At 38.7% G+C, this 19125-nt stretch overlaps 1 protein-coding gene across 1 annotated transcript in view; it reads right to left on the bottom strand.

Annotated features, from left to right (window-relative positions):
- The window catches only part of LOC106087471 (rap guanine nucleotide exchange factor 4), a 528050-nt gene that overhangs the window by 449327 nt on the left and 59598 nt on the right, over positions 1-19125 (bottom strand). Inside the window, exons 2-3 of the mRNA XM_059370594.1 lie at positions 14186-14328; positions 9172-9266 (exon numbers count right to left, since the gene is read on the bottom strand). Of these exons, the coding sequence (XP_059226577.1) occupies positions 9172-9266; positions 14186-14328 (238 nt within the window). The remainder of the gene's footprint in view (positions 1-9171; positions 9267-14185; positions 14329-19125) is intronic.

Here is a 19125-nt window from a genome sequence, read left to right as displayed (position 1 = left end):
GGATGCCACTTGCTGATACGCGTTCCTCAGTAAGAATAGGAAAGAATCTCTCCAAACCATTTAATACCAAACGAGGTTTCAGGCAAGGAGACAGCATATCATGTGATCTCTTTAATATCATGCTGGAGAAGATTATACAAGATGCAAATGTGAATAGATATGGCGCACTAATCGCAAGAGAACACATGCATACGAACGGTTCGGGCGAAGTAAGAATTCTCTCTATAATGCATTGTGCGGTCCGCTGGCCAATCAATTACATACGGGTGTGAGTTCCTGGAATGTCTTGTATCCCTGACATATATCCTAACAACGGGAATATCAGACGAACACACACCATGAAAGTGCCGATAGAACAGCGCCAAACAACCCACATTGCGACGATGATGAAGGGAGGCAATAGAGTTGGATACCCCACTGTACCCAATCAACGCCATCGCTCTCTTCCATACACGGTCCAGTAGCTCCAGGGATGATTTTGAAGCTCCAGCCCATACATGTGAGTTGTACTCCATTCTCGGCCTTATGAAAGTGGTGTAGATGTTAAGAAGATCAGACGGAGTGAAGTAATTCTTACACCATTTAAGGAAGCCTAAACACTTGAATGCTTCTTTCGACACTTCAAATACAGGTTCAGCCCAACGGGCATCACTTTGTATTTTCATACCCAGAACATCAAGAGATTCTGATTGCTCAACATCCACACCGTTGATAGACAAAGATGATCGTAATGGGTCAGCGAGTCGTTTATGTGACAACAAGCAGCACTGAATCTTTCGTGCATTAAAATCTACTCGATTCATGGTTACATAATGGACGACGGAATTGTGGGCTCGTCAATGGTATAGCCACATTCTCATTCACAACATTTCTTGTTTTGACTGACTAAAGAGCAGTCAGCATGTTTGGCGACGCGTTCGAGTGCGGATGCGCATAAACTTGGCAAATGATAATTTTTAAAGCGAGGCCTTAGGAACAAGAAGGAAAAGAGTGCCGAATCTTTGGAACCCACCACCATGGATTCTGCTAAAAATTAATACAAACTACATTTAGTTGAAGGCATAATTTTATTCTACATACCACACTTCTGTCAAACCTGCAAAAATTAAAGCTTCTAGGAACCGAACAAGTCTAATCGAGAGACCGGTTTATATGGGATCTATACCAAGTTATAGACTGATTTGGACCATACTTGGCACAGTTGTTGGAAGTCGTCACCGAACACCACATGCAAAAGTTCAGCCAAATCGGACAAAAATTGCGGCTAGTAAGGGTTCAATGGGGTCCATATCAGGTTATAAACCGATTTAAACCGTGCTTGACACAGTTGTTGGAAATCATAAGAGAACACTATATGCAAAATTTTCCAGGAGCTCAAGTATTCAAATCGGGAGATGGGTTTATATGGGAGTTATATCAGGTTATAGACCGATTTGGACCGTATTTAGCACAGTTGTTGGAAGTCACAAGGAAATACTACATGCAAAATTTCGGCCAAATGGCACGAAATTTCTGGCTTCCAGGGGCTCAAGAAGTCAAATCGGGAGATCGGTTTGTATGGGAGCTGTATCTAAATCTAAACCGATATTGCCCATTTACAATCCCCAATGACCTACATCGATGCTAAATATCTGTGCAAAATTTCAAGCTGCTTGCTTTGCGCGTTCGACCTCTATCGAGATTTCGACAGACGGATCGACTTAAATTGACATGGCGATCAAGATTATATATACTTAGTGGGGTCTCAGACGCATATTTCGAGGTATTTCAAGCAGAATGACGAAATTAGTATAAACAAGTAAAAGCGTGCAAAATTCGGCCGGGCCGAATCTTATATACCCTCCACCATGGATCGCTTTTGTCGAGTTCTATTCCCGGCTTCTCTTCTTAGGCAAAAAAAAAAGGATAAAAGAATAGATTTGCTCTGCTCTTGGAGCGATATCAAGATATGGTCCGGTTCGGACCACAAATAAATTATAAGTTCGAGACCTGTGTAAAATGTCAGCCAATTCGAATAAGAATTGTGACCTTTGGGGGCTCAAGAAGTACAATAGAGAGATCGATTTATATGGGAGCCGTATCAGGCTATAGACCTATTCAGACCATAATAAACACGTATATTGATGGTCATGAGAGGATCCGTCGTACAAAATTTCGTGCAAATCGTATAATAATTGCGACCTCCAAAGGCTCAAGAAGTCAAGATCCCAGATCGGTTTATATGGTAGCTATATCAGGTTATGAACCGATTTGAACCTTATTTGGCACAGTTGTTGAAAGTCATAATAAAATGCGTCATGCTAAATTTAAGCCAAATAGGAAAGGAATTGCGCCCTCTAGAAGCTCAAGATGTCAAGTCCCCAGATCGGTTTATATGACAGCTATATCATGTTATTAAGCGATTTTAGCCTTATTTAGCATACTTGTTGTCATGCTAAATTTCAGCCAAATCGTATAAGAATTGCGCCCTCTGGTGGCTCAAGAAGTCAAAATTCAAAATCGGTTTATATGGCAGCTATATCAGGTTATTGATCGATTTGAACCTAATTTTGCACAGTTGTTGGAAGTAATAACAAAACACGTCGCGCAAACTTTCATTCCAATCGGATAAGAATTGCGCCCTGTAGAGGTTCAAGAAGTCAAGACCCAAGATCAGTTTATATGGCAGCTATATCAGGTTATGAACCGATTTGAACCATACTTGACACAATTGTTGGACATCATAACAAAACACGTCCTGCAAAATTTAATTCCAATCGCATAAGAATTGCATCCTCTAGAGGGTCAAGAAGTCAAGACCCAAGATCATTTTATATGGCAGCTACAATATATTAGGTTATGGACCGATTTGAACCATACTTGGCACAGTTGTTGGATATCATACATCGTGCAAAATTTCATTTTAATCGGATAAGAATTGCGCCCTCTAGAGGCTCAGAAGCCAAATCCAAAATCGGTTTGTATGGCAGCTATATCAAAACATGGACCGATATGGCCCATTTATAATCCCACCTACACCTACCTCCACTAATAAGAAGTAAAATTTCAAACGGCTAGCCTTACTCCTTTGAAAGTTAGCGTGCTTTCGACAGACAGACGGACAGACGGCCTTGGTCGACATAAAATGTCAACGACGATCAAGAATATATATACTTTATGGGGTCTCAGACGAATATTTCGAATAGTTACAAACAGAATGACGAAATTAATACACCCCCATTCTATGGTGGAGGGTATAAGACTAATTTTCAGCGATGGTTATCCCCTTCAAATGCTGGCGACATATGTGAGTTACTATGCCATGTAGAAACTTCACCCCAAAGAGATGCCGCACTGCGGCACGCCGTTCGGACTCGGCTATAAAAAGAGGCCCCTTATCATTGAATCGGACAGCACTCATTGATGTGAGATATTGGCCCCTGTTCTTAAATGGAATGTTCATGGGCAAATTTGCATTTGCAATACTGTTTATGTGGATGCGTATCTGTTCGCAAATCGGTTATTGAAGCCCGTTCTTTGTTTAACTTCTTCAAGCTTCAACAAACCAATCATTTGCCAATATTGTGTCTTCAAAATAACCCACATCACATCAATGAACTAAGGTAATAATGGGTGAATTATAAGTAGAAATTTTTGTGGTGGGTACCTAGGGTTCGGCGTGGATGCACAGAGATCGTCTCACATTCTCAATATATATAAATAAATTGTATTAGATGTCGCTACATATAAGAGAATCGTTTAAGAGAGCTGATTTTCTGTTGCCCGATCTCATCAAGTATTTCTCTTCAAAGAGCATCATGTTCTCAACATTCGCAATCACAAACTGTCAATGTTTCATGCGAATTTAGTTCTCGATTAGCTCGCCATTAGCATGGAGGGAGTATTGATTTTGCGGTTTATTGTGGCCCTCACTCTGCTGCCGGTGTTTTCTAAGTGCCAAGTCATGGGAAGCTGCAATAATCAAACAATTAATGAATTTTGGCATGAGTCATTGCAGACATGTGGAATTGACATTGGCAGTGTATTCCAGGTCTATGACAAACTTCAGCAAAGTAAATCTAACACAGATCAATTTGGCAGACTGCTAACAATGGAAATTTCCAAAGACTTGAGCAAAGTTTTGATGCGCGAAATCTCGAACACCATAGCCAGTGGCATGTTGAGTCAGGCACCAAATTTAAATATCATTCAAGGAGATTTGTATAAAACCGACAAGGTTTTGGCACGAGCCGTTTGGGAAAATGCTTTAGAAGAACTTTTGGAGCGTGGCATTGAGATTCCCCACATCATGGGACAGATCCTCAGTTTAAAAAATGACAGACTCAAATTTGTCATTGTTGACTACTATTGGCGGCAATATGAAAAGCACTTTAAGCATAACTCCCAATTTGTGCCCACCATCACCTATGCCATTACCAATTTGCTGAGAGAAAATGCCAATCTCTCTACCCAACAAACGATTAAAGCCGACGTTATACTGAAGCAGTTGCCACAGCATTTGCTGGACATTTATCAATCGTGGGACCTTAATGTGTCCGTACATAACCAACAATTCAATGAATTCATGTTAGCCGATCAAAATAAGGGACCTACTCCACAAAAACGCCTTGTCTTCACTTTCACTCCCACTCCTCACTCATTGAAGATGAAGGGAAAATTTAAGTTACATTTCAGCGCAAGTGGCATGGTGGCTCTGGCTGTGCACACCAGTGCCGGCCAACGGTTCCTTAAATCCGATGAGGACAGTGTCTACTATTGTCCAGACTGTGATGAAAGCTCCCCAACTCAATGGTGGTATATCCTTTGGCCTCATGAGCATCTCCAGCATGGCGAAGAACAATATATTTACCTGCAGCATTCGGAGAACGGTAAATTGTTGTGTGCCGCCAGTCCATATGACAACAACCGCCGATGGGTACAAGTAATGGAAGCCAAGGATCATATGATGATACAATCTTGTAAATGGCAAATTGCAAAGTTGAGAAGATTACCCAGTAGTTTGAAGGCGCAGGGCAATCGAAACTAAAACAAATGCATTTTGTTCAGTCTAATTTAAATAAGAATTAGGAATAAGCTTAAGAATAATTTTTAATTATTTAATAACAACAAAAAATGTTTAAATATTTTAATTAAATGAATTTTGTACTTTAAATAGAAGTTATTTTCTTTGCAGTAAGTGGCAATTTGGGTTTAAGGGCAACTTTAGTCGAAAATTGGCCCATCCTAAGCGAAGTTTTCGGTAAAGGTATCGGCAACGGTTTGCAGCTCAAATGAAATTTTCTTTGCGTAACAGGAAAAAATAAATTGGGGCGCCCTGGTAGCCTATCAGGTTATAGACCAATTTAAACTGTATTTGCCACTTGGGGTTTAACAGAACACAATCTGCAAAATTTGAACCTAGTCGGACAAAAATTTCGGCTTCCAGGGGCTCAGGGGAAATCAAATCGGGAGATCGTTTTAAATGGGAGCTATATCAGGTTATATACGGATTTGGACAGTACTTAGAACAATTGTTGGAAGTCATAACAAAACACTGCATGCAAAATTTCGGACAAAAATAAAGTCTTTGTAAATTGTAGATCAACAAATGCCTTAGCAAATTGCAGAATACAAAGGTCTCGGTTAAAATTCCAAAAAAAAAAAAAAAAAAAATAATAATAAGTGTCGAATATCTCCGATACGGGTGGAGAGACCTAAGGGATTTATAAGCACTATCCAGCCAAATAAGGTTGGAAATTGGGCCACAAACGAAGATTCGGCATCCCCAACAAATGTTTGAAATACCAAAATGACCAACTTTAGATGCCTGACAAAAGGCGCCCAAAACCCCAAGGGCCTTGAAATTGTACTATCTCGCTAACACCTCAGCTATAACCATTCCAAATTTCAAAGTAATATCTCTACCCGTTCTCACACTTTAAAGACTGACTTCTTGAGCCTCCATAGGACGCAATTCTTATAAGATTTTGCTGAAATTTTGTACAACGGCTTCCCCCATGACCTTCAATATACGTGTCAAAAATGGTCTGAATCGGTCTATAACTTAATACAGCTCCCCTTTTAAACGATCTCTCTATTTTACTTTTTGAACCCTTAAAGGGCGAAATTCTTATTCGATTTGGCAGAAATTTTACACAATGACTTCTACTATGGTCTCCAACATTCATTCCATTATGGTTCGAATCGGACCATAATTTGATAAAGCTCCAATAGCATAGCAATTCTTCTTTTATCATTTCCTTTCCTTTGTTTGCCTAAACAGAGGCACAGGAAAAAGAACTCGACAAATGCGATCCATGGTGGAGGGTATATAAGATTCGGCCCGGCCGAACTTAGTACGCTTTTACTTGTTCCAACATAGAATGGGGGTATACTAATTCGTCATTCTGTTTGTAACACCTCGAAATATACGTCTGAGGCCCCATAAAGTATATATATTCTTTATCGTCATGTCATTTTAAGTCGATCTAGCCATGTCTGTCCGTCTGTCCGTCAGTTCGTCTGTCCGTACATTCATCCGTCTGTCCGTACGTCCGTCCGTCTGTCTGTCGAAAGCACGTTAACTTTCTAAGGAGTAAAGCTAGCGTCTTGAAATTTTGCACAAATATTGTACTTTTCATTTGTGTAGGTCTGTTGGGATTGTAAATGGGCCATATCGGGCCATGTTTTGATATAGATGTCATATAAACCGATCATGGATCTTGACTTCTTCAGCTTCTAGTGGACGCAATTCTTATCCGATTGGAATGAAATTTTGCACGACGTGTTTCGCTATGACTTCCAACAACTGTGCCAAGTATGATTCAAATCGGTTGATAACCTGATATAACTGCCATATAAACAGATCTTGGGTCTTGACTTCCTGAGCCTCTAAAGGGCGCAATTCTCATACGATTTGGCTGAAATTCTGCCTGAGGTGTTTTGTTATGATTTCCAACAACTGTGCCAAGTATGGGTGAAATCGGTGCATAACCTGATATAGCTGTCATATAAACCGATCTTGGGTCTTGACTTCTTGAGCCACTAGAGGACACAATTCTTATACGATTTGGCTAAAATTTTGCACAAGGTGTTTTGTTGTGATATCCAACAACTGTGCCAAGTATGGGTAAAATCGATGCATAACCTGATATAGCTGTCATATAAACCGATCTGGGGTCTTGACTTCTTGAGCCTCTAGAGGGCGCAATTCTTATTCGATTTAAATGAAATTTTGCACGTAGTATTGATATCCAACAACTGTGCCAAGTATGGTTCAAATCGGTCAATAACCCGATATAGCTGCCATATAAACCGATCTGGGGTCTTGACTTCTTGAGGCAATAGAGCCGGCAATTCTCATCCGCTTTGGCTGTAATTTTGCACATAGTGTCTTGGTATCACTTCCAACAACTGTGTTCAGTACGGTTCAATTCGGTCCATTATCTGGTATAGCTGTCATATAAACCGATCTTGGATCTTGATTTCTCGAGCCTCTAGAAGGCGCAATTCTCATCCGATATGGAGGACATTTTGAATAACGGCTTCTATCATGACCTTTAACATACGTATCTTAATGATCTGATCGATCAATAGCTTGATACAGCACCCATATAAACCAATCTCTTGATTTTGCTTCTTGAGCCCCTACAAGGTTCATTCTTATCCGAGGGAACTGAAATATTACACTATGACTTCTACAATGTTCAGCATTCAGTTATGATCCGAATCGGACTATAACTTCAATAGCTCCAATAGCATAACAGTTTTTATTCAATATTCTTTATTTGCCCAAGAACAGATACCGCGCATAAAAGTCGACAAATGCGATCCATGGTGGAGGGCATATAAGATTCGGCCCGGCCGAACTTTACATGCTCTTACTTGGTTTTGTTAATTTATTCTATACTGCTTTAGTATGCATAGTAGTAAATATCATTTTTGCATCATTCACATACATTTATTTTACTTTAGAATAAAATATTTTCATTCCATCAATGAATTTTTACAGTTCATGTTTTCATTAAATGAATGAATTATTCATTTAATGAAAACATGAACTGTAAAAATTTACAGTAATTGAACATTTCATTGCATTAATGAAAAATTTCTTTGTATTTATGAAAATTTTCATTGAATTAATGAAAATACATTAATGAAACGCGTTCGTTGATGTGATGAATCATTTTCCTTTCAGTGTATGAAAACATTTTTGATCGTAGTCAAATTCTAAGGCTATCTAGTCATGTCTGTCTGGCAGTACGACTGTCAGTTCAAATCACCTTTAAGTCCTTATAAATGAAGATTTTAAACTGAAACTTTGCACATAACATTTGTTTTTGCCATTGGCGGTTTAAGTTCTTTACCATAAAACCATAAAAGGCACATTTAGTATTCGAAAGTTTGACCTATTCGAAATTAAGGCATTTTAGCCTATTTGAGTGAAGAAAAGCGTATGAATACCCAACGAATTGGAAACAAAGGCGCAGTTTTTTTTTTAGAAGATTTCACACATTTTTGAAATCAATTATTGTGTATTTACATGATAATATATGTATGGACAAATTTATTCTTGTTGTTTTTTTGCTTTGTTATTTGTTTATGGCTTTCGTGGTGGATATTTTTTGTGTGTTCCCCCAATGATATTAAATTAATGTTCCACTGAGAAAAGTACGCCATATCGATTTTACGAATTTTCGGCGCCAGCATTTCTCTACCAATGACAATTTCAATTTATTTGGCGCCGCCTAAGCTATACAGCGTTCTACAATTCGCCATTTTATGGAACAGGAAGACGTGTTTTTTTTCTCTTTTTGGCATAACCAACAAAAAGAGAAATAATCTGGAGAAAATTAAATGGTATCCATTTCATCTTTATTTTATGGCCTGGACGAACTTTGCTAACTTTAACGTTCGCGTTTCTTGGAAGTAGAATATGAAAACTTTTCACTTCAGCTAAATAGCTACAATTTTAGCGCGCAAATTTGTTAAGACAGCATCCGTTCTTTAAACTTTGCTACTTTCGAGGCCACATTAAAAACTCGGCTGTGTGGTGCAGCAGCAGCACCACCACCGCCACCACCATCATCGTGCCAGAGCCACTCGCTCGTATATTAAAAATTTATTATTTCCTTAAGAAAGGTTATTTTTTTTTTGGCTAGCAGCAAACTATCGAGAACTTTAAGTGCTTACCTTTCCTTCGTTGGCATCGCTAGCATGATAGCGTACTTCCAAGGAGCCTCCTAAGACAGCATACCAGAAGCGACCTTGTTCACCAGCACGAAAAACTACAAGACGGAATGTAAAAAAAAAAAACAGAAAGTAAGCGAAGAATGAATAAAAATATCGACAACAATAATATCAGCTAAAAAAGCCACCCACAAAATGAATTTTGTAATCTCCTGCTCAATAAAGCCATGTTTTTGGCAGTAATAATGGAATATGGTTGAGTAACAAACAGAATATCTAAAAACAAAAAGAAAAAGTACTACTTGATATGAAAAATATGAAAATATTCATAAAGCACCATTATATACAATACGAGAGCTGCTATACAAGTTCCTGGCCTACGTGAAACCAAGTGTTGCCAGGTGCAATCTGACATCTGTTGCCAGGTGTAATCTGACACAATCGTACTCAGAATGTTTTGAAGTACGACCATCATTAAGTTTGTATTAAGTATGGCCGTGCCGAACTTTGGATACCCACCATCATGGATTCATTAATCTTCCAATTTCATTCTAACTTCACTACCATAATAAAAGTTATATCCAAATAGGGGCTGGTCTGGGTCATATTTGATTCAAATCCCGATAACTCTTACGCAAGCCACAGACTCAGCGAAATCGGCCAAAAAATCTGCTTTTTATGGAACTTAGACTCTAAATTGGTGTATATGGCAGCAACATCTTAATAAAGTCTTATCTGGACCACTTGCTGGTTGGATGACGGGAGGCTTAAAAAAATCTCTCTGAGGGCTCAAATTTCTCTTAATAAAAATTGGTTTTCAAGAAGTGCTAATTTAAATTTCTTTTTGGACTCACCACCGAAGTTTGGGGTATATTTATTTTGTTATACCCAGCACCGAAGGATGGGGGTATATTCATTTTGTCTTTCCGTTTGCAACACATCGAAATATCCATTTCCGATCCTATAAAGTATATATATTCTTGATCAGCGTAAAAATCTAAGACGATCTAGACATGTCCATCCGTCTGTCTGTTGAAATCACGCTATAGTCTTTAAAAATAGAGATATTGAGCTGAAATATTGCACAGAATAATTTTTTGTCCATAAGCTGGTTAAGTTCGAAGATAGGCAACATCGGATTATATCTTGATATAGCCCCCATATAGACCGATCCGCCGATTTAGGCCCATAAAAGCCACATTTATTATCCGATATTGCTGAAACTTAGGATAGAGAGTTATGTTAGACCCTTCGGCATCCTTCTTAAATTTGGCCCACATCGGTCCAGATTTGGATACAGCTGCTATATGGACCGATCCTCCGATTTAGGGTCTTAGGCCCATTTAAGGCACATTTATTATCCGATTTTGCTGAAATTCGGGACAGTGAGATGTGTTGGGCCCCTCGACATTCTTATTCAATTTGGCCTAGATCGGTTCAGATTTGGATATAGCTGCCATATAGACCGATCCTCCGATTTAAGGTTTTGGGCCCATAAAAGGCGCATTTATTATCAGATTTTGCCAAAATTTTAGACGGTGAGTTGTGTTAAGCCACTAGACATCCTTCTTCAATTTGGTCCAGATTTGGATATAGCAGCTATATAGACCGGTTTTTGGGCCATAAAAGGCGAATTTAATGTCCGAGTTCGCCGAAATTTGCAACAGTGATTTGTGTTAGGCTCTTCGACATTTTTCTGTAACTTGGCTCAAATAGGTCCAGATTTGGGTATAGCTGCCATTTAGACTGATCTCTCGATTTGAGGTTTTGGGCCCATAAAAGGCGCATTTATTGACCGATGTCGCCGAAATTTAGGACAGAGAGTTGTGTTGGGCCTCTCGACATTCTTCTTCAATTTCGCCTAGATCGTTCCAGATTTGCATATAGCTGCCATATAGACCGATCTCTCGATTTGAGGTTTTGGGGCCATAAAAGGTACATTTATTGACTGATGTCGCCGAAATTTAGGACAGTGAGTTGTGTTGGGCCCTTCCACGTCCTTTTCCAATTTGGCCCAGATCGGTCCAGATTAGGATATAGCTGCCATATAGACCGATCTCTCGATTTGAGGTTTTGGGGCCATAAAAGGTAAATTTATTCACTGATGTCGCCGAAATTTAGGACAGTGAGTTGTGTTGGACCCTTCGAGGTCCTTCTTCAATTTGGCCCAGATGGGTCCAGATTAGGATATAGCTGCCATATAGACCGATCTCTCGATTTTAGGTTTTGGGCCCATAAAAGGCGCATTTAATGTCTGATTTCGCCGAAATTAGGGACAGTGCGTTGTGTTAGGCCCTTCGAAATATTTCTGCAACTTGGCCCAAATCGGTCCAGATTTGGTTATAAATAGCTGCCATGTAGACCGATATCTCGATTCAAAGTCTAGGCCCCATAAAAGGCGCATTTATAATCCGATTTCACTGAAATCTGAGACAGTGACTTTTGTTTGGCTTTTCGACATCCGTGTCGTATATGGTTCAGATCGGTTTATTTTTAGATATAGCTACTTAAAAGAACAATATTTTGTATACACAATTGAGCCATGACTTGTACTTATTAGTATTTGCTCCAATTCGGAACATATTTCGATAAAGCTGCTATGGGGCATAAGGTATAAATTTTTCACCGGATTTTGACGAAAGGTGGTTTACATATATACCCGAGGTGGTGGGTATCCAAAGTTCGGCCCTGTCGAACTTAACGCCTTTTTACTTGTTATCATTTAAAGCGCGCACCTATGTCTGTGGGTGTAATCCATAGCGTCATGGGGTGCAATATACCCACCACCGTAGGATAGGGGGTATATTCATTTAGTGATTAGGTTTGCAACACATCAAAATATCGTCGTCGTAAAATTCTAAGACGATTTAACGATGTCCGTGTGTCTGTCCGTCCGTCTGTTGTAATCACTCTACAGCCTTCAAAAATTGAGATATTGAGCTGACACAGATACGTCTTTTTGATACACGCTGGTCAAGTTCTTGAACGGGCCAAATCGGACCATATTTGGATATAATGTAGCTGCTATTTAGGCCGATTTTCCTATAAAGGGTCTAATGCCCATAAAAACTTAATTTTTCATCCGATTTTGCTGAAATTGCAAATACTGAGTAATTTTAGTCCTCCCGACATCTGACTCAAATTGAGATATTGAGCTGACACAGATACGTCTTTTTGATACACGCTGGTCAAGTTCTTGAACGGGCCAAATCGGACCATATTTGGATATATTGTAGCTGCTATTTAGGCCGATTTTCCTATAAAGGGTCTAATGCCAATAAAAACTTAATTTTTCATCCGATTTTGTTGAAATTGCAAATACTGAGTAATTTTAGTCCTCCCGACATCTGACTCAAATATGGTTCAGATCGGACTATATTTAGATATAGCTGCCATATAGACCGATCTGCCGATTGAGGGTCTGAAGCCCATAAAAGATTTACTTATTGCCCAATTTCGCTGAAATTTAAAAAAGTGGGTTAATTTAAGCCTCTCGACAACTGAACTAAGTATGGTTCAGATCGGACTATATTTAGATATAGCTGTCGTATATACCGATCTCCCGATAATGGGTCTGAATTCCATAAAAGTCATATTTATTACCCGATTTCGCTGAAATTTAAAACAGTGAATAGTTTTATGCCTACCAACATCTGACCCAAATATGGTTCAGGTCGGACTATATTTAGATATAGCTGCCATACAGACCGTTCTGCCGATAAAGGGCCTGAAGCCCATAAAAGCATTATTTGTTAAACCGATTTCGCTGAAATTTGAAACAGTGAGTAGCTTCAGGCCTCCCAACATAGGACCCAAATTTGGTTCAGATCGGACTTTATATGGATATAGCTGCCATATAGACCGATCTCCCGATAATGGGTCTGAAGCCCATAAAAGTCCTATTTATTACCCGATTTCGCTGAAATTTAAAAAAGTGAATAGTTCTATGCCTACCAACATCTGACCCAAATATGGTTCAGGTCGGACTATATTTAGATATAGTTGCCATACAGACTGTTCTGCCGATAAAGGGCCTAAAGCCTTTAAAAGCTTCATTTATTGCCCAAATTTCGCTGAAATTTGAAATGTGGGTTATTTTAAGCCTCCCGTAATCTCACCCAAATATAGTTCAGATCGAACTACATTCAGATATAGCTGCCATATAGACAGATCTCCCGATAAAGGGTCTGAAGCCCATAAAAGCCCTATTTATTACTCGATTTAGCTGAAATTTTAAACAGTGGGTAGTTTTTGTCGGTCTCCCGACATCCGCCTCAAATATGGTTTGGATCGGACTATATTTAGATATAGCTGCCATATAGCCCGATCTCCCGATAAAGGGTCTGAAGCCCATAAATCATTATTTTTTATCCAATTTCACTGAGATTTGAAACAGTGAGTAGTTTTAGGCCACTCGCCATCCGACCCAAATATGGTAAAAATAGGACTGTATTTAGATATAGCTGTCTTATAGACCGATATGCCGGTTAAGGGTCTGAAGCTCACTAAAGCCTTATTTTTTACCCGATTTTGTTGAAATTTGAAATACAAAATTCAACACTGATTTATATTTATAAGACCACTCAATGCCGAATTTGGGTGCATAAGTTATCCAATTTTCATCAGATTGTGACGAACGGAGGTTTATATATATACCCGAGGTGGTGGGTATCCAAAGTTCGGCCCGGCCGAACTTAATGCCTTTTTACTTGTTATGTGGTGTTGTGTTCCAACATGAACACTAATTGTGGACTGCATCCGTCTACAGACTTATATTGTACCCAAATAAATTCCAATTCGTATTCTGGAGCACCTTAAGAGTGCTTTTTATCCTAATTATTCGTAAGAATAACATGACATATGCAACCCCTGTTGAAAAGTATATGAGTTTCGGCCATGTCAAACTAAACCCTCTTTTACATATTCAAATTTAATTTAATGTTGAAGAATGTTTACTGGTACATAACATCAAAGTATTGAAAAGTAAAATTATACATAAATATTTGTCATCACTTACGTGTTACGCCTTTCTCCAGATCTTCGTAAAAACCACACATGGCCAATTGCTGCAATGCGGAGCCGGGAAGACGGCACAATGGCTCCACTCGCCGCAGACGACAGGATATCAATTCAACATCGCGCAGATTACGGTCACAAGGTCTGAAAGGAAAAAGGAAGTAGACACTATGACGATGTACATAAAAAAATATGTTTATAACTGAAAGGAAGCCAAAAAGGACGGGGAAGGGGGTTGTTCGAGCATCTAGCTCTTGGCAATAACTAGGTGGAATGGCAAAAGACGAAAAGGAACTCTGTTGATTTGTGAGTATCCTTAAGAAGCCTTTTGTTGCTTCACCATTATCAGAGGAAAGTAGTTGTGGAGAGAGTTATTATTATTTGTAAACGTATCTATAGAGCAGACTAAGGATATATTACTTCCGAATTGGAGTGTGTGTGTGTTCGGGTTATGGTAAGTGGTTAGAATTTAGATAAAAAACAAAGAAGCTGACTCTGCTAAGCAATTTTTTAATCCTTGTCTTGTGGGCTAAAATAGGATGACCTACGAGATGTTGGAAAATGGAATAATTTGACTTTAATGTCATCAGCGTTAGACATTGACTATTTCTTGTTGCCACCTGGGGTAGCTACTTAAATAATAAGGAATGTCCAAACTCTATGCAGGGAAAGTGCAGTATACGCACTAATATTGGCGAATGTACTAGAACGGTACAATACCAAGACCGATATTACAGCCTTACTTAGGCATTTTATTGTATTGTGATATCATACACAGGACCAGGAAAAAGCCTTCTAGTTCTTACCTTTAACCAGCCAGGTTAATCTGAAAAGCCTTTGGCGAATGTTCGCATTCTCCAATTCAGACAAGTCTTTGGGAAAAGATGAAACTAAAGCAGAAATTCTTGTTGTTGGCCGTAAAGATTAGAGATGGTAAACGATGGTATCGTTGGCACTATCGATAGTGTAATTTTTGCGTCAATATCGATAGTTTTTAACACTGATAAAAATTATTGGTTTAATCAACACTACCATAAGCCATTAGCCAAATGTTAGTTTCTGTTTTAAGGGTGGTTCTGTATTCGCTTTTAGCGAAATTTTTTCATGATTACTTTTTTTTTTTTTGATAAAAACAAGTAAGAGCGTGCTAAGTTCAACCGGGCTGTATCTGATATACCCTCCACCACGGATCGCATTTGTAGAGTTCTATGCGCGTTATGTCTTTTAAGGCAAACAAAGAATATTGAATAAGAACTGTTATGCTGTTGGAGCTTTATCAATTTATGGTCCGATTCGGACCATAACATGATGAATGATGAACATTGGGGCTCAGGAAGCAAAACCGGAAGAGGTTTATATTGGAGCTGTATCCAGCTATTGATCGATTCAGACCATATTAGACACGTACGTTGAAGTTCATGAGAGAAGCCGTTGTACAAAATGTCTGCCAAATCGAATGAGAATTCCGCCCTCTAGAGGTACAAGAAGTCAAGATCCCAGATCGGTTTGTATGGCAGCTACATCAGGTTACGTACCGATTTGCGCCATACTTAGCACAGTTATTGGAAGCCATAACAAAACACTCAACAATTGGAAGTCATAACAAAACACTCACGCAAAATTTCAGCCAAATCGGATGAGAATTGTGCGCTCCATTGGCTCAAGAAGTCAAGATCCAAGATCGGTTTATATAACAGTTATACCAGATTATGAACCGATTTGAATCATACTTAACACAGTTGTTAAAAGTGATACCAAACCTCTACGTTCAAAATTTCAGTCAAGTCGGACGAAAATTGCGCCTTTTAGAGGCTCAAGAAGTCAAAACCAAATATCTGTTTATATGGCGGCTATATCCAAAAATGGACCGATTTGGCCCATTTACAATCCAAACCGACCTACACTAATAAGAAGTATTTGTGCAAATTTCAAGCGGCTATCTTTTGTAACTGTATCGCAATTTTGAGATCTTTAGCTGAATGCGTAAATAAAATAACATTTGGTACGTTTTAGTACAAATTAAAAAATCCTAAATATGACAAATTTCAGAATTGAAGCTTAGTTTGAAAAGATAATAGCATTTTGTACGATTTAGTATCAAAATGTACGAATATCAAAAAAATTTTCTATTTCCTGTATTCCAAATTACAGAGCTGTAGCTCATCCCGTAAAGAAGGTACCATTTTGTACGGTTTAGAACCAAAATGTACGAATATCAAAAAAATCTTCTAGTCGCAAAGTACATACTGCAAAATGTACCTGTTTTCCAAATTTCGAGGCTGTAGCTCAATATATAAAGAAAGTGACAAATAGTACCAATTACAGCACTTATGTACGGCTTCTTCCAGTCTTGGTATAATTTCGACATTTCGTATTCGGTACAACTTATCGTATTATTTTTTACAAAATTATTTAATTTTACCCGTCTCCATCCACTGTAGAAGTAAATAAGCTATTTCGTACTATTTAGTACCTTTTGTTACCAAAATGCACGATTTGTAAAAACATCACTTAGTCAGCCAGCATACATTTCCTAGTTGAACCTACATGTAAAATTTCAGAGCTCTAGTTCAATGATTAAAGAAAGTACGAAATGGTACCAAATACGGTACTAAACGTACGTTTCTCCCGTTTCCAGTACTATCTTTCACATTTTTTCTATCTAACCCCAATCATCTAAGCCAAATTTCGATTTTCTATTTTCCCTGTTCGCCTTATGCAAAGTTCACCTATTTTGTACCTTTTTAGTATTTAATTTCCCAAAGTTCAAAAACTCATTGGGCCTTTCAATGAAGGTTACCATGCCTTAGTACTAAAATTTAAAGCTCTAGCTCAATTAACAAAAAAGGTACCAAAGAGTACCAAGTGCGGTACTAAACGTACTATTTCTCCTACCTACGGACGATTTTGGGAAATTTTTGTCACCAATTCTAATTTGTTCAAGAAGCTCTTTAATTTGAGCACAAAATCTTAAACATAAAAAGAAACCATTTTGGTACTTTTTAGTACCTAAACGTACGAATATGACAAAATCTCGTTTTATACGCGCGTGTTGAGTTTCATGGTTCTAGCTTTAGGCGTTTAGGCTGGGCGTTAACCAATCAGCCAATGACGCAGTCAGTCACGGAGCTCTTTTATATATATAGATGGTAGCATTTTGGCTAAAGAACCCCAAAAAAATCAAATGTGGCAACCTTGTCAAAGTACGATTTTCGGAAAATTTCCATAAATGAAAAGTCGTACCAGCCTTAAGTAGAAAACGATCCAAACTAAAACATGAAATGATACAAGTTTGCCCAAAGTTTGGAGGCCACCGTAGCGCAGAGGCAAGGAAGTTCGCTTATGATGCTGAACGCCTGGCTTCGAATCCTGGCGAGAATATCATGAAAATTTTCAGCGGTGGTTATCCTCTCCTAATGCTGGCGACATTTGGGAGGTACTGTACCATTTGGTATGGCAGCTATGTAAAAACTTCTTCACAAAGAGGTGTCGCATTGCGGCATGCCGTTCGGACTCGGCAATAAGAAATAAGCCTCTTATCATTGAGCGCGAAAAAAAACTTGAATCGGACAACACTCATTGATATGTGAGAAGTTTGCCCCCGTTTCTTAATGGAATATTCATGGGCAAATTTGCATTTGCTTTTTATACCCTCCACCATAGCATGGGGGTATACTAATTTCGTCATTCTGTTTGTAACACCTCGAAATATACGTCTGAGACCCCATAAAGTATATATATCCTTGATCGTCATGTCATTTTAAGTCGCTCTAGCCATATCGGTCCGTTTGTCCGTCCGTCCGTCCGTTTATCCGTCTTCGAAGGTGTAAAGCTAGCCGCTTGAAATTTTGCACAAATACTTCTTATTAGTGTAGATCTGTTGGTATTGTAAATGGGCCATATCGATCCATGTTTTGTACAAAATCGGTACATAAGCTGATATAGTTGCCATATAAACCGATCTGGGATCTTGACTTCTTGAGCCTCTAGAGGGCGCAATTATCATCCGATTTGGCAGAAATTTTGTACAACGCCTTCTCTCATGACCTTCAACATATGCGTCTAATATGGTCTGAATCGATCAGTAGCTGGATAAAGCTACCATATAAACCTTCCGATTTTGCTTCTTGTTTATGATATATTTGCTCATTTTGTGACATCCGCCGTTATTTCCACTTTTGTAGAATTGAAACAACTAAAAATCCAGCAAGTACGGCCAGGTCGAACTTTGTTTTGCCACACTTCAGGTGAGAGTCCACAATCCCTTAGCTAAAGGAAAATATGGTCCGATCAAGGCGAAATTCAGCACAAACTACGCACAGTGGGACAGAAACGAAAAAAAACTAATTACAAATATGACATTTGAGAACGGATGGAGATTTCTCCTTGAAATTGATTTATCCAGCAGCCATTTGCAGAAGTAATCAAATGGCAAACAATTCTCTTCAACTACCTGGATGTTTTTTTGGAAACTTATTTTTTTTTAAATGCGCTTTGGCCCCAAGTACCTTTGTCCTTTCAGCGAAATGTAAATCATAGTTGGCTTCATAGCTATTAAACGGTTTTGTCTCAAACAAAAACACGAGTACACTTCGACATGCAAAGTCTCTGGTTTTCCACAAATTCATATTTGCAACCGAAACGAAGCCCCGACCCTCGAATCCCCTTGCTTTTCGAGGATTGATAAATTGTGGTGGCCAAGGACATTCACAAGCATTATATCATGCTGTGTTAAAACCAACCGTTCTTAAATCCCCAACAACGCTATCTCACTTCCAAATGCACTTTCCAGGACACGAGGGAAAAGAAATTTATTGTCCTTGTATTGTCCTCTCTTATGCTGCGAAACCCAAAAAAAAATTTTATTCAAATTTCGAATGAAAAAACTACGAAAGCTAAACAAACAAAAGTATGCCATAGTAAAATATGGTTGCAATGCGA

This window comes from Stomoxys calcitrans, chromosome 5 (assembly GCF_963082655.1).
Source record: "Stomoxys calcitrans chromosome 5, idStoCalc2.1, whole genome shotgun sequence".
Taxonomy (NCBI): domain Eukaryota; kingdom Metazoa; phylum Arthropoda; class Insecta; order Diptera; family Muscidae; genus Stomoxys; species Stomoxys calcitrans.
This window is presented reverse-complemented; position numbering and strand designations above follow the sequence as displayed.